The sequence below is a fragment of the Pseudophryne corroboree genome, chromosome 11 (genome assembly GCF_028390025.1).
Source record: "Pseudophryne corroboree isolate aPseCor3 chromosome 11, aPseCor3.hap2, whole genome shotgun sequence".
NCBI lineage: Eukaryota > Metazoa > Chordata > Amphibia > Anura > Myobatrachidae > Pseudophryne > Pseudophryne corroboree.
In genome coordinates, this window is record NC_086454.1 from 333,418,930 (window position 1) to 333,445,017 (window position 26,088).

Consider the following 26,088-nt stretch of genomic DNA (forward strand, 5'->3'; position numbering starts at 1 on the left):
CCACAACCTAACCTTAACCTCCCCGCAGCCTAACCTTCCCTCCCCCTGCAGCCTAACCCTTCCTTCCTGCAACCTAACCCTAACCATGCCTTCCTGTAAACTAACCTCCCCTCCTGCTGCGAACCCTTACCTTCCCGAACTGTTGCCTAACCCTAACCGACCCTTCCCACAGCCTAACTTTAACCCTCCCTCCAGAGTCGGCCCTAACCAATATGATGCCCTAGGCAAGATTTTGGCTGGTGCCCCTAGCACCACCGCTGGTTCTGCCTCTGACCTTGCACCTCTTTCCCAGCACCATCACCCCTCACCCATAGCAGTCCTTGTACCCCCTATATTTTAAATAGGAACAGTTCGCACATTTGACGCACAGCTCAAAAAGGGGCCTCTTATTGCTGGGAAGGGGCATGGCCACACAATAGTAAGCCCAATTCCAATTACGCCACACAGTACTGCAACTTTATTCACATTTTATCTTGCGATAGTGTCCATAATTCATATTACATTACATCCCACAGTAGTTGCTCTACAGTCTTAGCCTCTACCACCTCTGATGGGAGACTATTCCACTTATCCACTACCCTTTCTGGTTAGGGTTATGGTTAGGCTGTGGGAAGGATGGTTAGGTTTAGGCAACGGTTAGGGAAGGTTAGGGTTCGCAGCAGGAGGGGAGGTTAGGTTGCGTGAAGGGAGGTTTAGGGTTAGGCTGTTGGAAGGGACGGTTAGGTTTAGGCTGCATGAAGGAAGGTTTAGGCTGTGGGGTGTGGGGGAGAGGCTTATTGTTAGTCTGCGTGGAGGGAGGGTTAGGGTTAGGCTCTGGGAAGGACGGTTAGGGTTAGGGAAAGTTAGGGTTCGAAGCAGGAGGGGAGGTTAGGTTGCGTGAAGGGAGGGTTAGGGTTAGGATGTGGGAAGGGACAGTTAGGGTTAGGCTGCATGAAGGAAGGTTTAGGCTGCAGGGGAAGGCTTATTGTTAGTCTGCGTGGAGGGAGGCAGAGCCGGCCATAGGCATAGGCACACTAGGCAATTGCCTAGGGCATTTGATATGCCTAGGGGCATCAGCAGCTTCTGATTAAAATGATATGCGGCATGCCTATATTCTGTGTGTAGCATTTCATATGCAGATACAGCCACAGTCTCACACAGTATATAGGCATGCTGCATATCAGTTTAATCAGCAGAAGCTGCTTGTGCATCCTAGCCACATAGCAATGCAAATTAGATGCATTTTCATAAAAATAAAAAAAAAAAGTGCCCGACGTTAGCATTGATGCAAGATTTGTGAGGACACATCTGTATCCAAGCAGAGGCAGAGGTCACAGTGTTAGTGGAAGTGTGAGTGCTGCAGTGGCATGCGGTTAGGTCAGTGGCTGGTGAGGCATTACAGCCATAATGTCAGCCGATCCTACTGATCACTCCTACCGCCGCCGAGCCAATGCCCGCTTCTGCCCCTGAGCCCACAAATATGAATCAATAGACCATCGGTCAAACACGAGTGTTATTTAATAGAACTCGGTAATTTACTAAGAATTTGTATTCCCAATCACTGCCGACATTAGCCAAACACTGCCGGGAAAGCATAGAATTCTTAAAAAAATGGAGCTTTCAAAGAGACCTGCTTTTTGCTGGCGTGTTGCGATAGTCATGCACGGATCAGTGAGATCCATGCATGGTTATCTTTGGAAAAGGGTGTGAATGGTTTAAAAACATTTTTTTTAAAAATGCGTGAGGTCCCCCCTCCTAAGTATAACCAGCCTCAGGCTCTTTCAGCCGGTCCTGGTTGTTTAAATACTGGGAAAATATTAGACAGGGGTTCCCCGTATTTAGACAACCAGCACCGGGCTCTTAGTCCGGTCCTAATTCCAAAAATACAGGGGGAAAAAGATGTAGGGGTCCCCTGTATTTTTAAAACCAGCACCGGGCTCCACTAGCCAGGGAGATAATGCCACAGCCGGGGGACACTTTTCTATTGGTCCCTGCGGCCCTGGCATTACCCCCCCAACTAGTCACCCCTGGCCGGGGTTCCCTGGAGGAGTGGTGACCCCTTAAATCAAGGGGTCCCCCCCTCCAGGCACCCAAGGGCCATGGGTGAAGCCCGAGACTGTCCCCAGCACCCCTGGGCGGTGGGTGCCGGGCTGATAGCCATGTGTGTAAAAAAACGAATATTGGTTTTTGTTGTGGAACTACAAGGCCAAGCAAGCCTCCCCCACTTGCTCGTGCTTGGATAACCACAAGTACCAGCATGCGGGGAAATAACGGGCTCGCTGGTACCTGTAGTTCTACAACAACAAAAATACCCAAATAAAAACACAACACACACACCATGATAGTAAAAAAAATTTAAAACACACTTACACACTCACACATACTTACCTACATCCCACGCTGAGATTCACGTCCACTTGTCCAGTAGAATCCAATAGGGGTACCTGTAAAAATGAGGGAGAGATTACTTACCTACATCCCACGCCGGTCACGTCCACTTGTCCAGTAGAATCGCCAGGGGCAAACGCAGGATTTTCCTGGGGGGGTTTCCAGATATTTGACAGAGGCAAACGCAGAATTTGAAGGGGGGAAGGGGTGGGTTCCACATACACATACATACACACCCTTAGAACACATACGTATATACACACATATAGAACACAAAATTATACACATGCACACATACATATACACTATACAAACACACCTACATACAGTATACACACAAACACATACATACTGTACATACAAACATACACAAACACATAAAACACATAAACACCTACAGACACACATATAAACACACAAGAACACTTACATATGTGATCAGGATGCGGTCAAGATGCCGCCGGCCGGAATCCCGGCGGTCGAATTACCGACGCCGGAATCTTGACCGCCACAATCCCGACATATTCTCCCTCCGTGGGTGTCCACGACACCCATAGAGGGAGAATATAATAGTGTGCCGAGCGTAGCGAGGCACCGTGCCCGCAGCGTGGCGATCGAAGCGAGCCCGCAAGGGGCTGCGTTCCACTCGCCACCCCTGTCGGGATTGCGTGGTCGGTATTTCGACCGCCGGGATTCCGGCCGGAGGCATTTAGTACTGATCCCATGTGATCCCCTGACGTTTTATGCCTCATGCTGGTGCTGTCTGCTCAGTGATGGATATAAGAATAGTATAAAGATACAAATGTATCAGTTGGTGTCCACAGTGGATACAGTTACTCCAGATGGTTTAAAACATATACTTTGTTGCAACATGCAGATACTCAGAGTTATTTGTGACAGCAATTCAGCGAAAAGGTTATATCTGCTTTTGGTAACCCATATATCGTCACACCCCAGATATATTGGATCCTATTCAAGGATAGCCTCACAGGTTAATGGTGCAGCCTGCCACTGCTCACATGCAGTATTTTTTTATGTAACTGCACACCCTTGGAGAATTTCAAATGTATACTTCCTGAGACTGCATTCAACTTGTATAATCAAATAGTAAGTGCAATGTTGCACTGTTGAGGAAACTCTGCCTCCTGTAGACTTCAAAAGCACCCCATTATTAATTATTATAATGTACTCTTCACCAAACCTCAGTAATGATTATAATATGCTCCCCACATATCAGTTATTAATATAATGTGCTCCTCACCCCTCCATCAGTAATAGTATAATGTGCTCGTCACGCCACCGCCACTTAGTAGTTATTATTATAATGTTCTCCTTACCCCATCAGTAATTAGTGTGTGTGTTCTCATTGCTGCTTACCAAAATATGCTTCTGACACACCCCTTCCATTGTTTCTCTGTTCATGTGTTTCTTACACCCCCCCCCCCCCCCCCTGCACTGCCTCCCCTGACTGCACGTCCCTGGAGTGCTGTGTGCATGTGAGAGGGTTGGTTGTGCAGTAGTGTTCGGAATATGTGTAAGGAGCATTATGTGTGTCATGTAAAAAGACATTAATAATGTGCAACATATGTGTAAGGGGCACTATGTGTGTCATTATGTGTATAAGGGCATTAATAATGTGCGGCATATGTGTAACAGAGTACTACTGTATGTGTGTCATTATGTGTATAGGGGCGCTAATAATGTGCAGCAAATGTGTAGGGGGCACTATGTGTGTCATTATGTGTATAAGGGCATTAATAATGTGCGGCATATGTGTAAGGGACATTATGTGTAAAAGGGCATTAATAAAGGCTGTCATAATGTGTAAGGTGCATTATGTTTATAAGGACATTAATGTGTCTCATGTGTAAGGGGCATTACTGTGTGGAATTGTGTATAAATGCATTACTAATGTGTGGCATTATGTGTATAAGGTGCTCTACTATGTGGCGTTGCATATAGAAAGGGCACTACTGTGTTGTCTAATGTGAATAAAGAGCAATAAGGTGTAGTGTAATGTGAATAAGGAGCAATTCAGTGTGATGTAATGTGAATAAGGGGTTCTACTGTGAGGAGAAACGTTTATAAGGTAAAGTGATACTACTGTGGGATGTAATATGAATTATGGACACTATCGCAAGATAAAATGTGAATAAAGTTGCAGTACTGTGTGGCGTAATTGGAATTGGGGTTACTATTGTGTGGCCATGCCCCTTCCCAGCAAGAAGATGCCCCTTTTTGAGCTGTGCGTCAAATGTGCAAACTGTTCCTATTTACAATATAGGGGGTACAAGGACTGCTATGGGTGAGGGGTGATAGTGCTGGGAAATAGGTGCAAGGTCAGAGGCAGAACCAGCGGTGGTGCTAGGGGGCACCAGCCAAAATCTTGCCTAGGGCATCATATTGGTTATGGCCGGCTCTGAGGGCTGCCCAGTGCAGCCCGCCTGTTAGGTGACCTGCTGCCTGCAGGCACCACTCGAAACTGAGGCGGGTTTATAGAGGAGGCCCCAATGCATCCTGGGACAGTCAAAGCTTTGCCTGATGGTGCCTCTGGATCAAGATCCTGCTCTACAACCCGATGTTTCCCTGTGGAACCCAATGTACTTCGCAGAAAGAGAGTTAACCATGGTAAGTCTATCATAACTCTCCTTATATGTATATGAGATAAAGCTACATGCTGTGGCCACACCCGCTCCGGGGGAAAGGAGCAGGATGTTGTTGTAAGGGGACCCAGGATTTCTCCTGGAAGCTGGGTGGCCCCTACTGGTGGAGACAATGTGCATTAGGTGGCGCCTGTGCATTAGGTGGACCCAGAAGCAAGGTGATAGCACAAGCTTACAGTCTGCTTCCGACTCTTTACAGGAATAGGATCTTATCAGAGCCTGAGTTTGAATTCAGTCGTTATTATCATCAGTAAGCATATTTGAGAATTAGTATCACATTGACATAATTATCCATTTACTAGCCTTACATTATTGCATTTGTTATTACGCTTGTAAATAAGCCCCACCTCTTTCTTATCTCTTTGCAGGGACACATTGCGGTTGTCCACAGGGGCCTCTTGATTTAAGACAGACGATACGGATTTGTACAGCTGCATTAGTGAGTTGCTGTCGCTCCCCTCCTTTATAATGTTGGCAGATCTCTCAGACAGGAAAGATGCCAGGTTCTCGATGCTCGTCTCATCAGGTCTGACCTAGAAAATTATATCTGATATCTTTGCTTTTCTTACAAAAACAATGGACATTAATCGGGCATAGGCAAAACAAGATTTCCAGCCTAGACATAGTTCTGTGAGGCCCCATGCCCCCACCCTATTATAGCTCTCTATATTAACAGCCCACAGCCTCCATCATGCGTATAATAAAAAATATAGAAATGATATACCCCTTATTAAGCCCAATTATTAGTGTTTGTAGACAAAAAGTGAGAACTATTATTTTTATTTTTTGTTTATAAGACACCACAAGGGGATGAAACTGACTGCCCTAAATATAAATACAAGGTAATGCAAAGAGTATATAAATTCACCTAGATAAAGAATTAAAGTGAGCATTTAGGGGCGGTGGTAAGTTAGATTGAGAAAATGAGTTTTAAATGCACGTTTGCAGGCTGGGAGGCTGGGAGAAAGTCTAATGGAGGGTGTGAGGCTATTCCAGAGGTTAGGAACAGCCTGGAAGAAATCCGGAAGGTGAGAATGGAAAGTGGAGATCAGGGTGAACGTAAGGCAGCAGCCAATAGCAGTGCAAAGAAGTGTATGTGCGGAAATGAGGCTGAGAATGTAGGGAACAGCAGTGAGGCGGAGAGCTTTGTAGGGGAGAGATTCCAGTGGAGTGACTGGACGAAAGGGGCAGCAGAGGTAGAGCGACCAGAGAGGAAGTGATAAGATGTCATGGCAGGTGGCAAATCAAGTACACTGAGTGAAGAGGAAGAGGGGGGGGGGGGGTGTGGCGGGAGTTGAAATTTGCGAATAGGTGGTGAGCGTTGGAGGCCTGGGAGGAAATGAGGTCTTTGAAGAAGGCTTGTTTAGGGGGTGCGATAATTGTGCTATTACATGACAGAATGAACTTGAAGTGAAGGAAGTAGACATTAAAGTGTGACTTTCCTCCAGGGGTGCTCAGCGGAACCAGAGCACTCATGGAGAAAGTAGAGTGCTATGGTTGGGGAGGAGACTGTTGAATGTTGAAAGTAACAGCTGAGGACAGTAGTTAGGTCATGGTCATAAAAGGAGACTGCTTGGTCAGGGCAGAAGAAGGTAGTAATGGTGGAGAGAGGGAAGTCTAGAGAGGAGTATGTACTTTTCGGGTCAAGCACATCAAGATTCTGCCTAATAAGAGTTATGGGTGGTGCAGTACGGGGAAAGGTAATGATGAAGGAGACTATGTGGCAGTCATTATAATATTCTCCCCACCAAAAAAACAAAAAACAGTTTTATAAAATGATCTCCCTACTCCCCTGCCACTCTAAGCCTGAGACTGTATCCTACTCAAAAAAAATTATCTAAAAGACGGGGGGGGGGGGGGGGGGGGGGGGGGAACGCTCTAATTTAATACATGTAGGGGGAATTCAATTCCAGGTGATGTCTGTGAAGTGCCATCAGTATGCTTGGAACGCTGATGACACCTTGCAGACACTAACATCACCAATTTTCCCCTCACACTCCATAGGGGTGTGGTGGAATATTAGACACACTGCCGAGAACTGGATTTACCCCACAGAGTCTAACAACATTTTATTGTGTGGCTAATATTTCAGTGCAAACATTACTCTCTCTATGAGGCCAATTTATCACCATCCGCATCTGGTGATGCGGATGACAGGTGATAAAATCGGCCAAACTCGCAATGCAATAACTGAGTACTTTGCATGGATGTATCAATTATCGCATGCAGGGACAGAGCATCATCGGGGTATTTTTCATAAAAAATACCCCAATGTCGTGATGCGCATGCGCCACCATCGTCACTAGCGCCGCTGGGATTTCCCCCGTCGCGACTACCCTTACTCTGCAAAAAATCCCCCCAGCATTTATACTTTCCAGTCCCAGAAGCTGGTGTCCGCTGCTCCAGGAGGCTGACGGGCGCCGGATCCTGCTGCTATGTGTGACCCCCGGTGCTGTAAAGTGAGCTGCCGCTTTGCAGCGTCACTTTACTGTAATGGGGTGCCAGTGCAGCACATGGAGGACCGGCAGGGCTCACCGGAGCACCGATCACCAGATCCTGCGACTGGTTAAGTACGTATGGTTGTTTTTTTTTTAAATGTGATCAGCTTGTGTGTCCATCGGACACACAGAGCTGATCACACTGGCCGGATCCCGCACAGCTTTCTCTGTTGGGGGCAGAGAAAGCTGGGTAAAAGGTTGCATATCACAATGCTACCCTGTGATCCGCCAGCTGGAGCTGGTGTTATTATCACAGGGCACACTGCGGTGCTTGTTAACTATTTTTTTTTTTTTTTGTAAATTCACCCATATCGCCTTTCCCATTATAAGTATGGGGAATGCGATGTGGGTTACTAAAAAAATTACAATTAAAGGGTTTGGAGCAGTTTTTTGCAAAAACTGCTCCAAAAGCCCTTTAATACATTGAGGGATATTCAATTTGGCCCAAAGAGACATCGGGAGTAAAAATCCCCGATGTTTCTTCGGGTGCTGCTGTTGGGCTATTTAATTAGCTCGGCCGGTAACAAGTCCTTTTACACCCATAAACACACAGGTTCAGTGAAACCCGTGTGTTTTCGGGTGAAATAGTTATCGGGCAGGTGGAGGCAGGTGAAGCAAAACCCCCGATAAGCCGCGGCACGCGCCGGCTTATCGGGGGCCAATTAACCACTTAACTGACGATTTATTTTGAAAAAAAAACGCTCCGAAATTGTCGGGTTTTTTTTTCTGAGTGAATTAGGTGAAGAACATGAATTTAACTCTATCCCAAATGATTTTAGTTAAAAAAAAAATAAAAAAATATATTTTTATGTAAAAAATTTTTTTTAACCCCCCCCAAACATCGAAACATCGATCGGGAACATAGCGACCATCGGAACATCGTGAACATCATGACCATCTCGGCTTTTATTTTGAAAGCCGAGACAGCCTCGAGGTATGCAGGGGAGGTCTGGGGGCAGCTAGGGAGGGTTTATGTACACTCCCCAGCGGCTGCCATTGTCTGCAGCCGCTGGAGGGGGGAGATCCTGCCGTGCTGACCGATCAGCAGACACGGGGAGAGTGCAGGGAGGCAGAGGGACCTTCCGGTCCCTCTGACAGCAGCAGCGGAGGGAAGTGACTTTTCCCTGACGCTGCTAACACTCTCTATCTGACTGGTCGCATCCTGTGCGACAAGGTCAGATAGAGTACTTGCAGGCATGGTCACATCTGATGCGACCATGCCAGGCAAGTGGTTAAATAGCCCCCGGCGGCTAGACTTATCACCCGCCAGCTTCGGGCCAAATTGAATATCCATGTTTGAGTGATACTAAAATAATTTGAAAAGGGTGTGAAAACGTATCTGTGTGATACATTCATGCGGTACGGGTGGTCTAAGAACGTGTTGGGCAGGGGGGTCCCCAAATTCCTTTCTGGTGTTCCTGAACATTGAACACACCCCAGAAGAGCCCGACACGTCAAGATTTGGGTGTTTGCAATGATACCAAGAGAACCACAGGGTGGGAAGCATTGCAAGGGGAAGAACTTTAAATACACACCATTACCCAGAAGACCCAGGTAAAGGGGGTGGGTTGTTTTTGTATGTTTTTCTTTAGCAGGATACGGCCTCAGGCTCAGGGTGTAGCACTTTATAACTGGAAACCAGTAATACAAAGATATTGGACATAAAAAAAATCAGACAAAGAGATAACACTACAGTAATATTCATTGTGCCGTATTGCGTATTTGAGCCCGACCATCAAAGCCAAAATGATCGACCACTTGGGATGCACAGAAAGACTTGAACTTGTGTAAGCATAAGCAAACCTATAAAATATACTTCTTTTATATATACAGAGATCACATAATGTGTAAATGTCTCCCGCTATAGTACAGTGCAAGTAAAGAAAAAATAAATGTAAAATATAAAATTAGGATAAAATACATAAATGCTTTACAGGTGTGATGTAAAGTGCTTTATTTATGAATAGTTCACCTTAACTTTCACTGTGGTGTTGATGGAATCTCCAAAGTTATTAGTGACAGTAACCGTAACGTTTAGCATGAAGTCATTCTCTTCTTCTCCAAGTTGTAAATGAACAGAGGGAAGTTCCCGATTTGGGCCACAGTACAGCTGAGACTCTAGAACATATAAGAGACAGGAAAGCTGGGAGAGACGGGTCTAATGGAAGTGACATACTGTACTGTACTCATGTGGTGTAAAAGTACAAAGTGGAGTAACCAGACTTCTGAGGGAACATACTGCAGGCTCCAGGTCTGCTTCGACTGCACAGAATGGGGGGTCTTCGAAGCCTCGGCAACCGACCTGAATGACCTCACAGACACTGTCACATCCTACATCAGCTACTGTGAAGACATGTGTGTACCCACCAAGACTTACAGCATTTACAACTACAATAAGCCCTGGTTCAACACCCAGCTAAGGCAACTTCGTCGGGCCAAAGAGGAGGCCTATAGCAGCGGTGACAGAGCACTATACAACCGAACTAGGAACTCTCGGACTAAAGAATTCAGGCTAGCAAAAGAGCGGTTCTCGGACAAGCTCACAAACGATCTCTCCACCAATGACCCCGTATCTGTATGGAAAGGAATGCAATCCATAGCCAACTACAAAAAAACATCGAAGTCCACCACCATGCACCAAGACCTAGCAGACGAGCTGAACCACTTTTATTGCAGGTTCGCAAAAGAAGTCCCCTGCGACCCAAACAATCACCTCTACGATACCCCGAACACTGACGGCCAACTCCAGGCACTGCAAGTCATAACATAGTAACAGTTTTTGAGGTTGAAAAAAGACAATTTGTCCATCGAGTTCAACCTATTTGTGGTCTTCTATGCTGTATTATTTTTAGGACTAATTTAGTTTGTTGCTAACGTTGGCCGCTGTGTTTATTTCTCTTTTATTTTATTTTTTTATAATTATAATGCGTCAATACGCACCATAACCCTGTATATCCTTATCCATTAGGTACTTATTCTTATCCATTCTTAAAAGTGTTTACCGAGTCCGCCATTACTACTCTCTCAGGCAGGGAATTCCAAACACATATTGTCCTTACTGTGAAGAAACCTTTACATCTGTGTGTGAAATCTTCTCTCTTCTAACCAAAGCGGGTGTCCACGAGTCCTCTGTGTTGATCTTAACCAAAAACAGATCCCCCGCAAGCTCTGTGTACTGTCCCCTTATGTATTTGTAAATATTGATCATGTCCCATCTTAGTCTCCTCTTTTCCAGTGTAAACATGCCAAGCCTGGCAAGCCTTTACTCGTAATCCAGGGTCTCCATCCCCTTAATTAGTTTGGTCGCCTGCCTCTGAATCTTTTCTAGTTCCAGGTTATCCTTTTTGTAGTATGGTGCACAAAATTGTGCACAGTATTCATGATGTGGCCTCACTAGGGATTTATATAATGGGAGTATAACACTCTCATCCCTTGCGTCAATTCCCTGCTTTATACATGCTAATACCTTGTTAGCCTTCATTGCTGCAATCCTACTTTGGGTACTGCTGCTTAGTTTGCTATCTATGTGAACACCTAAGTCTTTTGCCAGTACAGAATCACCTAATTTTACCTCATTTAGTAGGTAGGTGTTATTTTTGTTCTTGCTACCAAAGTGCATTACCTTACACTTGTCTGTATTGAAACTCATTCTCCATTTTGCTGCCCATGCTTCCAGTTTGACTAAGTCATTCTGAAGACTCAGCATCTCCCTCCGTATTTATTACCTTACACAATTTGTTATCGTCTGCAAAAATTGACACCATCTACAGCAAGATCGTTAATAAAAATGTTGAACAATAGTGGTCCAAGTACAGACCCTTGTGGCACACCACTTAGTACTTCAGTCCAATTTGAAAAAGTCCCATTTACCACAACGCGCTGCTTCCTATTATCTAACCAGTTACTAACCCAAGTGCATATTGTAACTTATAGATAAGTCTCATGTGCAGTACTGTGTCGCCCAAGAAGAGGTGGAGGCACTGTTCAAAAGGGCCAAACCCAGGAAAGCTCCGGGTCCTGACAGAGTGTCACCATCTGCCCTGAGAGCATGTGCGGGTCAGCTCGCCCCCATATTCACCAAGATCTTCAACAAATCGCTGGAGCTACAGAAAGTCCCTTCCTGCCTCAAAAGGTCCACTATCATCCCGGTCCCCAAGAAACCTTCTATCACGACCCTGAACGACTATAGGCCGATAGCACTGACGTCTGTGGTCATGAAAACGTTCGAGCGTCTGGTTTTGAATCACCTGAAAACTGTGACTGGCCCCTAACTGGACCCCCTACAGTTCGCCTATCGATCGAATCGGTGTGTCGAGGATGCAGTCAACCTGGGCCTGCACTACATTCTACAGCACCTAGACATTCCCGGTACCTACGCGAGGGTCCTGTTTGTCGATTTCAGCTCGACCTTCAATACAATCGTCCCCAGCATCTTCCACCCCAAATTGCCTAGGGGTCCCAGAAGCTACCTGTTCCTGGATACTAGACTTCCTGACAGATAGGACACAGGTGGTGAAAGCGGGGGAATTCACCTCCCAAGCGTGGTCCATTAGTACAGGGGCCCCTCAGGGTTGTGTCCTCACACCCCTGCTCTTCTCCCTGTACATAAATGACTGCACCTCAGAGGCGCAATCACTAAAGATCATCAAATTTGCCGACAACACCACCGTCATCGGCCTCATCAAGGACGGGGACGAATCGGCCTATAGACGGGAAGTAGACCGGTTGGCCCAGTGGTGCAGCCACAACAACCTTGAGCTCAACCATCCTCAAAACTATTGAGATGATAGTGGACTTCAGGAAGAAGTCAGCTAGTGCACCTCCGCTAACAATTGCTGACGGTGTGGTATTGCTAGCGGACTCCTTCAAGTTCCTAGGGACCACAATCTCCCGGGACCTTAAATGGGGGTCCAACACTGACGCCACTGTCGGAAAAGCGCAGCAGAGGTTATTCTTCCTCAGGCAACTAAGGAAGTTTAGCATCCCACAGAAGCTTCTGCTCCTCTTCTACTCCGCGATTGTGGAGTCGGTACTGTGCTCCTCGATACAGGTATGGTACGGCTCCGCCAGCGCGAGGGACAGATGCAGGCTCCAAAAGGTGGTCAGAACCACAGAGAAGATCATCGGGGACAGCCTTCCCTCAGTCCAGGACCTGTACCTGTCCAGAGCTAAAAAGTGGGCAACGAAGATAGTAAAGGATCAGCTACAGCCCGGCCACAGCATGTTTAACTTGCTTCCTTCAGGCAGGCGTTACAGGACCGTCCCTGCCGGGTCCACCAGAAGCCTCAAAAGTTTCTTTCCCCAAGCGGTCTGCCTGCTGAACTCCTGAACATTGGCTGACTAGACGTACATGTAACTCACTTGTGTCCCTACCGTATTCCTATCTGTATGACTTTACTTGCCCCGACACCTGCTTGTCTGTTACCTGATTGGCTGTTGTATAGCAAACCGAAGAAAAATTCCTAGTATACGCAAGTATACCTGGCCAATAAAGCTGATTCTGATTTCATTGAGCAAATGTATACTAAATTAATTTGTATTGCTGATTGGTTACTCTGCTTAAACATATATTTTATGCTTTTAAATCCTAGAAGTATTAGCCACCTCCCTGTAGGGAAAGTACATTACATGTACATATTTATTAGTTCTGTGAAAGAAGCAACATCTGCGGAATCTCAAACTCTATGCTATTCAGTGGAGCGGTGTACACACACACACACACACACACACACACACACACACACACACTGTATAAAGGAGGAGGCTTTGCCCCACGGGCACACACACATGCATATAATCTTTAATATAACTATATTTCATAATAATCTTAGATATAAATACAAAAAAACAAATTTGCTTTGTGACTGATAAAACCTCACAGATCTGTGACTGCTGACGGAATGTCACAGATAAAACAGAGAACCTAATTTTGTCTACTCTCAGTTTCATTTGATATTCAAAAAAAGAGATTGCTTATTATTATTATTATTATTATTATTATTATTAATAAACAACATTATTGAAAACTGATTTTGTTTTGTTTTTCAAGCAAATTTGGCGTATCACGTATGTGCTTGATCAGCTTGGCTTACGGCCTTAATCAGACATGGAGGCGGCCGCTGCGTTCGCATGCAGCGGGCGTGTCCATTGGGTCTGCGCACTGGCCATAGTGCGCATGCGCGACTCTTCACCATGCGGCCACATCCTGGAAGGTGATTGAAAGTGGAAGCCGTCGGGGGGAGTCGACACATTGTTTAGTGGGCGCGGTCCGGACAACGCACCCAGATCTGGACCGTTTTCGGGGCGTGGCGTCACACGCATCCTCTCCATGCTTCGATGGCAGGGGTCAACCTCAAATCGATGCATTTGCAATTAAATTGCAATCTTGTTGCAGGGCGGCACCACTAGATGGACCCAGATCTTGCTGCGGATGCAAAATCTGCACCATCTCTGAATAACCCCCTTAATCAACAGATGTTTTGCCCAAAGGGTCACTACATGACTGTCAACTTATGGACCTGGTTACATATATTGAATATTTGTATACACAGATTGGCTATTGGCAGGTCTAGCTCTAATAATGTTTTTTTATACACTGATTGGCTGGAGGATAATCTAGCCCCTTGAATGTTTTTATACATTGATTGGTTGCTATATGGTCCATTCCTTAAAATGTCTTACACGATTGGTTATTGGGTGGTCTATCCTTTGGATGTTCTTCTACACTGGTTGGCTAGAGGTTGACTTAAGCTCTCAGACGTTCTTACGCACTGACTGGTTACAGATTGGTCTACATTTCAAGATAAGAGATATGAAGCGCCATATCTAACAAAATGGCTGCAGTAGATTTTAACTAAAAAAACATTTACAACCCTAAACAATCAGGTGGGAGGTCTGCCCATTTTTTCATTCTTGCTCAAATATGAATATAATCGTGGCAATAAGAATTTTCAAGGCAAGGTAAGAAGAGTCAACATGTCAAGAGGACAAGATGAACCCGCCACCATGACGAGTAAAATAAAAACAAATAGCTTACACTTTATTTCTGGGCTCGGACGTGACTTGCCTAATGCTCCCATGGGGCTATCTGGCCTGCATCAGCAAGCATAGGCTAACAGAGAGATCGGAAGGAACCCGCGGCGTAAAAAATAGTGATATTATATCCTACAGGCTACAATAACCATACCCATCTGAAGAGTTTATATAATTAGGCACCTAAGTGAGCTCCACAAGAAGCCTGGTCAAAAATGTTTTTGTGTTTTGGACTTTTGAATCTAGAATTATGTCCTACAAGCAATGTCACAAAAATGTTAAACTAATGTCTATTTTATTGATTTGGAATCTCTGTCCAGACCCCAGAGATTTACACTCTCTCATCTAGGGACACTTACTTGGCTTGGGGTAAAAGCAGTAAGTGAGAGAGATGCGATCGTCATGGATACAGGAGTCAGTCAGAGAACACGGAGGAAAGCAGGAAATCCGGAAGCTGGTCAACGCAGAACCCTCACCAGGATCTACAGTGCAGGTCGGCACCTCTGGAGGGGGCAGGGTTCTAACAACAATCATCTCCTCTCCATACTCATGTGAATTCTTGGCTAAAAGAAACAGCCGATTGTTACTGTCTTGTGTGGAAGATTTCAGCATAAAACATAATGAAAAGAGCATTACTGTGTATTTAAAGGAGCGCCCCACCTTCTGATGGCTTTAATTTATTGCTCTCTACCTCCCATCCCTGACATGTTACTATACTGATATATACTGCTTTTCCTTCTAGTCTGCTTCTGTGTTCTTCAGGGATACAATTATATCATTTGGGAGAAAAATTTCCCACAATGCACCTCCATACAACATAGCTGAACTGTTCACTGGACAGAAGTGTGCCATATCCAAGGCTAATGTCATACCTGACCATATAATAAAAACATGTATTTTGTAAAACTTGCAGGAAGTCATGTATGAATTAATGATTTAAAGTCACCTGAAGGTGGAAAATTCCCTTAAATATTGTTTTCCTTTTTATTGTCCTTATCCACCTCCCACTCCCCCCCCCCCCCCCAGCCTTCTTTCCCCTCCAGCCTTCTTTCCCAACAAGTAATACAGTAATTCAAAGAGTAGTTATCTCTTACCTGTCAGCTTTATTCTGAACGCGCCGTCTGATTGGTTCTGCAAGAAGCTGCTGTTCAGCACCAAGGTGGACGTGTTCCTTTGTAACAAGATCAGAGTGCTGAGTCTGAAATCCCGCTGGTGGCACATGGCAGGGAGGCTCATAGGCTGGAAAGAAGGGAGAAGTTTTCAAAAGTTTATGAAACGTCTTAGGAATAACATTTTTGTGGTCTAAATATTATCACATGAAAACTGCAGAACAGTATGATAGGTCAGGAAAAGCCACTTAGCCGTCACATTCTTGCCATGATTATATATATGTAGGCATAGCCAGATTAAAGGGTGGATGCAGGGTGTGCTATACCCTGGGCCCCCCTGTGTCAGGGGGCCCCTCAGCCAGAGCACACTGACATCACTAGCTCTCCCTCTTGTGCAGCAGCAGAACCAGGCAGGCAGAATGCAAGCTGAACAGTGCAGGCAGAGACATATGGAGTGGGGACCTCTAAAATAAAGGGGTCCCCCCCCCCCCATCCAGGCACCCAATCAGAGGCGGATTGGCCATAGGGCTCACAGGGAAGATTCCCGGTGGGCCGACGTACCTGTGGGGCCTGTTTTGTTTGAGGACACATGGTCCTTTTTATAGACATAATGAATAAGATGCTAAATAATTTGCATATATGAAAATGACTTTGCCACTTAGCCTGTGATTGCAGATGATCTAGTGTATACTCTGTCTGCCTGCTTGGCTGACATATAAGATTGAGTGAATAGTGATTGGGATACGGTTGGTGTAATAAGCAAGAAAATATATCTTTCTAAAGAATTATATAGTTTCCTAAATTCTGAAGGTGTATCATATAATGTGCTCATAATATGTAATTTTATTTCTTTCTAACTTCCCCCTTGATGCTGGACATGGCCACTAGCTGGAAAGTCTTGGGGGGAGGGTGCTGCTGCCATGGCCCATGGCTAGACCTTACACCTCTGGTGCTGCCCATGTGGGGCCACTAGTACAAATTTTTCCAGGGACGCTGTTTGTTCCCAATCCGCCCCTGCACCCAATAACTTTTTGTGTTAAAAAAAATGAATATGGTCTGTTGTTGTGGAACTACAAGTCCCAGCAAGCCTCCCCGTATGCTGGTACTTGGAGAACCACAAGTACCAGCATGCAGGGAATTAAAGGGGCCTGCTGGTACCTGTGGTTCCACAACAAAAGAAATACCTAAAAGAGACAAGACATACACACTCATACATACTTACCTAGTGTCTCACGCAGCACCTCAGTCCCCATTAGGGTATCTGTAAAACAACAAAACAATATACTCACCTAGAATCCTGTGTAGATCGGCCCTCTTTGTTCCAAGTAGGCATCAACAGGGTTGAAAAAACAAACGAATTAACCCGATCCACGCAGCTAAAGGGGATACATGTTTACACATGTACCCCCTTTCCCCGAATGCCGGGACCCCCCGTGACTGCTGTCACTAGAGGACCCGGCAGCCAATCAGGGAGCGCCACGTTATAGCGCTCTCCTCATTGGCTGTGCACTCCTTGCCTGTCAGTCAGACGGAGTGCATAGGCTATAATGGAGGATAGCGGTCCTTCATTATAGTAAATGGTGGGAAAATTGCAGTCTGCAGTAGACCGCAAAGTTAATTGAGGGGTCCCCACTCCCCCAGGGAATCCCGGCCAGGGGTGACTAGTTGGTAGGAGTGATGCTGGGACCTGTATAAAAGTGTCTCCTGGCTGCGGCATCAATACCCTGGCTAGTGGAGCCCGGTGTAGGTTTAAAAAATACGGAGGACCCCTACTTCTTTTGACCCCCGCATTTTTGGAACCAGAGCCTGGTGCTAGTTGTTTAATACAGGGGAACCCCAGTCAATTTCCCCCCCGTATTTTTGCAACCAGGACTAGCGATTTTCAATGGGAAAACATTTTGATGCGATTTTGACACTTTTGTTATAAGTAAAAAGCTGCGATTTTGGGCAAAACCACATCCTATTACAATTGCGATTTTCTGAAAATGTACAAATTTGTGGTAAAAATCGCACGTTTTCCGAAATCGCACCCTAATACATTTACCCCTCAGGCTCTCTATCCTTGTTCTAAACAGAGTTGTACGATGTGAGGAACTAACCTTCTTCATTAAGCTGGCGTCAAGATACCAGCTATATGTAACATCCTCACAATCCTCACACGAAGCACGGAACACCATGTCGTTGGAGAGGTTAACATTCTTGCAATTGGTCTCGCAACTGAAGCAAGAAGATTAATAGGATCTTTCAATAAATGCTAGTAAAAAACGATGCCAAAAAGAACAATTACATATAACAACTGCAAAAACAGCAGACATAATAAAAAATACATAGGGGGTAATTCAGATCTGATTGTAGATGTGCTAAATTTAGCACGTCTACGATCATATACTGACATGCGGGGAGACACCCAGCACAGGGCTAGTCTGCATCCGCTCCGCATGTCAGGCCCTGCCCCCCCCCCCCCCCCCCCCTGCACAGGTGCAAAAGCATTGCACGGTGGCGATGCTTTTGCACCTGGCGAGTAGCTCCTGCATGCCGCTACCCGCCGCCCCCCGACGGTCCGGACATTCCTGCGCTGTCCGGGCCGCACCCCGCCAACGACGTTCTAACGCCGTTGCCTCGCCCCCTCCCGCCCCGCAATCAGGCAGAGGCAAACGCAGCCCAGAGATGCTTTTGCGCACGTGCTCTCCACATAGGGATCCAGATTGCAACCGCTGCAGCGATCTAGTCTGCATTAGGCCCAGAGACCGCCCCATTGGGACTACAAGAGAAGTGAAAACCCAATTCACAAATTCTACAACAAAATATATTGCTAAATATATATATATATATATATATATATAAAATCAGTAAGTTGGTGTGCGCACAGGGTGGTTAATTATAATCTGTGATAATGTGAAATTTAATTCACAATTAGAATTTTTTTTATAAAAAACAATCTCTTTATACGCATTCCTATAGATCAAGAGTGGCTGCTGGTGACTAGTATAAAAAATAGAATGTATTAAAATGGAAGTGATCAGCGCCTATTAATGCCCAAAAGAGAAGGTTGGGGAGGAGGAATGGAGTTTAGTGAACTAAAATATAGGGGAAGTTTTAAAACACTTAACTCAATAGGCAATTTTCAGTCCTCAGACCAGTCATAATTCATAATGACATGCAAAAGAGAAGAAGCAACAAATAGTGGCCCTCATTCCGAGTTGATCGGTCGCAAGGCGAATTTAGCAGAGTTACACACGCTAAGCCGCCGCCTACTGGGAGTGAATCTTAGCTTCTTAAAATTGCGACCGATGTATTCGCAATATTGCGATTACTAACTACTTAGCAGTTTCAGAGTAGCTTCAGACTTACTCTGCCTGTGCGATCAGTTCAGTGCTTGTCGTTCCTGGTTGACGTCACAAACACACCCAGCGTTCGCCCAGGCACTCCCACCGTTTCTCCGGCCACTCCTGCGTTTTTTCCGGAAACGGTAGCGTTTTCAGCCACACGCCCCTGAAACGCCGTGTTTCCGCCCAGTAACACCCATTTCCTGTCAATCACATTACGTTCGCCGGAGCGATGAAAAAGCCGTGAGTAAAATTACTTTCTACATAGCAAAGTTACTTGGCGCAGTCGCAGTGCGAACATTGCGCATGCGTACTAAGCGGATTTTCATTGCGATGCGATGAAAAATACCGAGCGAACAACTCGGAATGAGGGCCAGTGTGTACCATTTTAACCTGTATGCACTTACAACACTTAGCTATTTAGTGGGTGTTAAAAGGTTTTCCTTTAAGCTAAAAAACCTAACATATCACACTCCACAATGTTGTAGCACAAAAAAAAGGTTTTTATACACATGTTTAATAGATACATAAATTAATCCAGGGTAAAAATTGAGCAGGTATCACACGTACAAAAAAATAAGAATTTACTTACCGATAATTCTATTTCTCGTAGTCCGTAGTGGATGCTGGGAACTCCGTAAGGACCATGGGGAATAGCGGCTCCGCAGGAGACTGGGCACAAAAGTAAAGCTTTAGGACTACCTGGTGTGCACTGGCTCCTCCCCCTATGACCCTCCTCCAAGCCTCAGTTAGGATACTGTGCCCGGACGAGCGTACACAATAAGGAAGGATCTTGAATCCCGGGTAAGACTCATACCAGCCACCCCAATCACACCGTACAACCTGTGATCTGAACCCAGTTAACAGCATGATAACAGAGGAGCCTCTGAAAAGATGGCTCACAACAACAATAACCCGATTTTTGTAACAATAACTACGTACAAGTATTGCAGACAATCCGCACTTGGGATGGGCGCCCAGCATCCACTACGGACTATGAGAAATAGAATTATAGGTAAGTAAATTCTTATTTTCTCTGACGTCCTAGTGGATGCTGGGAACTCCGTAAGGATCATGGGGATTATACCAAAGCTCCCAAACGGGCGGGAGAGTGCGGATGACTCTGCAGCACCGAATGAGAGAACTCCAGGTCCTCCTCAGCCAGGGTATCAAATTTGTAGAATTTAGCAAACGTGTTTGCCCCTGACCAAGTAGCTGCTCGGCAAAGTTGTAAAGCCGAGACCCCTCGGGCAGCCGCCCAAGATGAGCCCACCTTCCTTGTGGAATGGGCTTTTACAGATTTTGGCTGTGGCAGGCCTGCCACAGAATGTGCAAGCTGAATTGTACTACAAATCCAACGAGCAATAGTCTGCTTAGAAGCAGGAGCACCCAGCTTGTTGGGTGCATACAGGATAAACAGCGAGTCAGATTTTCTGACTCCAGCCGTCCTGGAAACATATATTTTCAGGGCCCTGACTACGTCCAGCAACTTGGAGTCCTCCAAGTCCCCAGTAGCCACAGGTACCACAATAGGCTGGTTCAGGTGAAACGCTGAAACCACCTTAGGGAGAAATTGAGGACGAGTCCTCAATTCTGCCCTATCCGTATGAAATATTAGGTAAGGGCTTTTATAGGACAAAGCCGCCAATTCTGACACGCGCCTGGCTGAAGCCAGGGCCAACAGCATTACCACTTTCCATGTGAGATATTTTAAGTCCACAGTGATAAGGGGTTCGAACCAATGTGACTTTAGGAACCCCAAAACCACATTGAGATCCCAAGGTGCCACCGGAGGCACAAAAGGAGGCTGTATATGCAGTACCCCTTTGACAAACGTCTGAACTTCAGGAACTGAAGCCAGCTCTTTTTGGAAGAAAATCGACAGGGCCGAAATTTGAACCTTAATGGACCCTAATTTTAGGCCCATAAACAGTCCTGTTTGCAGGAAATGCAGGAAACGACCCAGTTGAAATTCCTCTGTAGGGGCCTTACTGGCCTCGCACCACGCAACATATTTACGCCAAATACGATGATAATGTTGTGCGGTTACTTCCTTCCTGGCCTTGATCAGGGTAGGGATAACTTCATCCGGAATGCCTTTTTCCTTCAGGATCCGGCGTTCAACCGCCATGCCGTCAAACGCAGCCGCGGTAAGTCTTGGAACAGACAGGGTCCCTGCTGTAGCAGGTCCCTTCTTAGAGGTAGAGGCCACGGGTCCTCTGTGAGCAATGCATCTCTTGAAGTTCCGGGTACCAAGTCCTTCTTGGCCAATCCGGAGCCACGAGTATAGTTCTTACTCCTCTCCGTCTTATAATTCTCAGTACCTTGGGTATGAGAGGCAGAGGAGGGAACACATACACTGACTGGTACACCCACGGTGTTACCAGAGCGTCCACCGCTATTGCCTGAGGGTCTCTTGACCTGGCGCAATACCTGTCTAGTTTTTTGTTGAGACGGGACGCCATCATGTCCACCTTTGGTTTTTCCCAACGGTTTACAATCATGTGGAAGACTTCTGGATGAAGTCCCCACTCTCCCGGGTGGAGGTCGTGTCTGCTGAGGAAGTCTGCTTCCCAGTTGTCCACTCCCGGAATGAACACTGCTGACAGTGCTATCACATGATTTTCCGCCCAGCGAAGAATCCTTGCAGCTTCTGCCATTGCCCTCCTGCTTCTCGTGCCGCCCTGTCTGTTTACGTGGGCGACTGCCGTGATGTTGTCCGACTGGATCAACACCGGCTGACCCTGAAGCAGAGGTCTTGCTTGGCTTAGAGCATTGTAAATGGCCCTTAGTTCCAGGATATTTATGTGAAATGACGTTTCCAGGCTTGACCACAAGCCCTGGAAATTTCTTCCCTGTGTGACTGCTCCCCAGCCTCTCAGGCTGGCATCCGTGGTCACCAGGATCCAGTCCTGAATGCCGAATCTGCGGCCCTCTAGAAGATGAGCACTCTGCAACCACCACAGGAGAGACACTCTTGTCCTTGGGGACAGGGTTATCCGCTGATGCATGTGAAGATGCGATCCGGACCATTTGTCCAGCAGATCCCACTGAAATGTTCTTGCGTGGAATCTGCCGAATGGAATCGCTTCGTAGGAAGCCACCATTTTTCCCAGGACCCTTGTGCATTGATGCACTGAGACCCGGTCTGGTTTCAGGAGGTTTCTGACTAACTCGGATAACTCCCTGGCTTTTTCTTCCAGAAGAAACACCTTTTTCTGGACTGTGTCCAGAATCATCCCTAGGAACAGCAGACGTGTCGTCGGAATCAGCTGTGATTTTGGGATATTTAGAATCCACCCGTGCTGTCGTAACACTACTTGAGATAGTGCTACTCCGACTACTAACCGTTCCTTGGATCTTGCCCTTATCAGGAGATCGTCCAAGTAAGGGATAATTAAGACGCCTTCTCTTCGAAGAAGTATCATCATTTCGGCCATTACCTTGGTAAAGACCCGGGGTGCCGTGGACAATCCAAACGGCAGCGTCTGAAACTGATAGTGACAGTTCTGTACCACAAACCTGAGGTACCCTTGGTGAGAAGGGTAAATTGGGACATGGAGGTAAGCATCCTTGATGTCCAGAGACACCACATAGTCCCCTTCTTCCAGGTTCGCGATCACTGCTCTGAGTGACTCCATCTTGAACTTGAACCTTTGTATGTAAGTGTTCAAAGATTTCAGATTTAAAATAGGTCTCACCGAGCCGTCCGGCTTCGGTATCACAAACAGCGTTGAATAATACCCCTTGCCCTGTTGCAGGAGGGGTACCTTGATTATCACCTGCTGAGAATACAGCTTGTGAATGGCCTCCAATACCGCCTCCCTGTCGGAGGGAGACGTCGGTAAAGCAGACTTTTGGAACCGGCGAGGGGGAGGTGTCTCGAATTCCAATTTGTACCCCTGAGATACCACCTGAAGGACCCAGGGGTCTACCTGCGAGTGAGCCCACTGCGCGCTGAAATTCTTGAGACGTGCCCCCACCGTGCCTAAGTCCGCTTGTAAAGCCCCAGCGTCATGCTGAGGACTTGGCAGAAGCGGGAGAGGGCTTCTGTTCTTGGGGATTGGCTGTCTGTTGCAGCCTTTTTCCCCTTCCTCTGCCCCGGGGCAGAAATGAGGAGCCTTTCGCTCGCTTGCCCTTATGGGGACGAAAGGACTGCGCCTGATAATACGGCGTCTTCTTATGTTTAGAGGCGACCTGGGGTAAAAATGTGGATTTCCCAGCTGTTGCCGTGGCCACCAGATCAGACAGACCTACCCCAAATAACTCCTCCCCTTTATAAGGCAATACTTCCATATGACGTTTGGAATCCGCATCACCTGACCACTGTCGCGTCCATAACCCTCTTCTGGCAGAAATGGACAGCGCACTTACTCTTGATGCCAGTCGGCAAATATCCCGCTGTGCATCACGCATATATAGAAATGCATCTTTTAAATGCTCTATAGTCAGTAATATACTGTCCCTATCTAGGGTATCAATATTTTCAGTCAGGGAATCCGACCACGCCAACCCAGCACTGCACATCCAGGCTGAGGCGATTGCCGGTCGCAGTATAACACCAGTATGTGTGTAAATACATTTTAGGATACCCTCCTGCTTTCTATCAGCTGGCTCCTTAAGGGCGGCCGTCTCAGGAGAGGGTAGAGCCACCTGTTTTGATAAGCGTGTGAGTGCTTTATCCACCCTAGGGGGTGTTTCCCAACGCGCCCTAATCTCTGGCGGGAAAGGGTATAATGCCAATAATTTTTTAGGAATTATCAGTTTTTTATCGGGGGAAAACCACGCATCATCACACACCTCATTTAATTCCTCAGATTCAGGAAAAACTACAGGTAGTTTTTTCTCACCGAACATAATACCCTTTTTAGTGGTACTCGTATTATCAGAAATGTGTAAAACATTTTTCATTGCCTCAATCATGTAACGTGTGGCCCTACTGGAAGTCACGTTTGTCTCTTCCCCGTCGACACTGGAGTCAGTATCCGTGTCGACGTCTGTATCTACCATCTGAGGTAACGGGCGTTTTAGAGCCCCTGATGGCTTTTGAGACGCCTGGACAGGCACAAGCTGAGTAGCCGGCTGTCTTGTGTCGTCAACTGTCTTTTGCAAAGAGCTGACACTGTCACGTAATTCCTTCCATAAGATCATCCACTCAGGTGTCGACTCCCTAGGGGGTGACATCTCTATTATAGGCAATTGCCCCGCCTCCACATCATTTTCCTCCTCATACATGTCGACACAACGTACCGACACACAGCACACACACAGGGAATGCTCTGACAGAGGACAGGACCCCACTAGCCCTTTGGGGAGACAGAGGGAGAGTATGCCAGCACACACCAGAGCGCTATATATATACAGGGATAACCTTATATAAGTGTTTTTCCCCCTTATAGCTGCTATTTGTAATTATTACGCCAATTAGTGCCCCCCTCTCTTTTTTACCCTGTTTCTGTAGTGCAGGACTGCAGGGGAGAGTCAGGGAGACGTCCTTCCAGCGGAGCTGTGAGGGAAAATGGCGCCTGTGTGCTGAGGAGATAGGCTCCACCCCCTTCTCGGCGGCCTTTTCTCCCGCTTTTATGTGGAATCTGGCAGGGGTTAAAATTCATCCATATAGCCCTGGGGGCTATATGTGATGTATTTTCGCCAGCCAAGGTGTTTCTATTGCTGCTCAGGGCGCCCCCCCCTAGCGCCCTGCACCCTCAGTGACCGGAGTGTGAAGTGTGCTGAGGAGCAATGGCGCACAGCTGCAGTGCTGTGCGCTACCTTGGTGAAGACAGGATGTCTTCTGCCGCCGATTTTCCGGACCTCTTCTTGCTTCTGGCTCTGTAAGGGGGCCGGCGGCGCGGCTCTGGGACCGGACTCCGAGGCTGGGCCTGTGTTCGGTCCCTCTGGAGCTAATGGTGTCCAGTAGCCTAAGAAGCCCAATCCACTCTGCACGCAGGTAAGTTCGCTTCTTCTCCCCTTAGTCCCTCGATGCAGTGAGCCTGTTGCCAGCAGGTCTCACTGAAAATAAAAAACCTAAAACTAAACTTTCACTAAGAGCTCAGGAGAGCCCCTAGTGTGCACCCTTCTCGGTCGGGCACAAAAATCTAACTGAGGCTTGGAGGAGGGTCATAGGGGGAGGAGCCAGTGCACACCAGGTAGTCCTAAAGCTTTACTTTTGTGCCCAGTCTCGCTATTCCCCATGGTCCTTACGGAGTTCCCAGCATCCACTAGGACGCCAGAGAAACATAAGTTTTAAAAGCTTATCAGTCCATCATAAGAGGGTCCAGGGAAGTTCCCGACGCATTTTTCGTCTTTACAGGCAAGACTTCATTCGTACTATTTCAACTGTTCGTTGTAATAGTACGTCGCGCGTGCGCATTGCGCCACATACGCATGCGCAGAAGTGCCATTTTTATGCCTCATCGCTGCGCAGCGAACTAATGCAGCTAGCGGTCAACTGGGAATGACCACCATAGTGTGCTGGGATGCTAATGGTCCGCCATGCAGCACTCCTGCCTCTCACACACACCGCCAGGATGCTGAACTAGACTTCTCCTCCATGCCTGCTCCCAAGTCAGAAATTCTATTGAAGCTGCAAGGAAACCATCGATGGTACATGACCAGATAGTTTATTACCATCAATAATTCCAGCTAAAACCTCCATCGATGAATGAGGTGCTGATGGCTATCACTAGTCTGAACTTAAAGCCAGGTATCCTGTGTGTGGTTTATCAAGAACTACTGGTCTCTAGGGGTAATTAAGACCTGATAGCTGTTGTGTGAATTTGCAAGGTGGACGATTACCAAACAACTGCGCATGTATACGGATCGTAATGCGCACGGCCAAACTGCGATAGAAATCAGCGTATTTTTTGATCGCTAGGCGAACGCAGGTTGATTAACAGGAAGCGGGCGTATGTGGGTGGTAACTGACCATTTTCTGGGAGTGTCAGGAAAAACGCAGGCGTTCCCAAGCGTTTTTAGGGAGGGTGTGTGACGTCAGCTCCGGCCCCCATCAGCCTGTTCTCATCACACTGTAGGAGTAAGTCCTGGGCTACGCACACACTGCACACACTGGCAAAATCATTTCATGGTGAGTGAG

General features: G+C 46.7%; 1 protein-coding gene across 1 annotated transcript in view; it reads right to left on the reverse strand.

Moving 5' to 3' along the window:
* LOC134968785 (polycystin-1-like protein 2) overlaps positions 1-26,088 on the reverse strand; it is a 206,213-nt gene that overhangs the window by 145,470 nt on the left and 34,655 nt on the right. The window contains exons 9-13 of the mRNA XM_063944269.1: positions 17,769-17,886; positions 15,655-15,799; positions 14,920-15,123; positions 9,501-9,646; positions 5,378-5,563 (exon numbers count right to left, since the gene is read on the reverse strand). Coding sequence (XP_063800339.1) covers positions 5,378-5,563; positions 9,501-9,646; positions 14,920-15,123; positions 15,655-15,799; positions 17,769-17,886 — 799 coding nt within the window. The remainder of the gene's footprint in view (positions 1-5,377; positions 5,564-9,500; positions 9,647-14,919; positions 15,124-15,654; positions 15,800-17,768; positions 17,887-26,088) is intronic.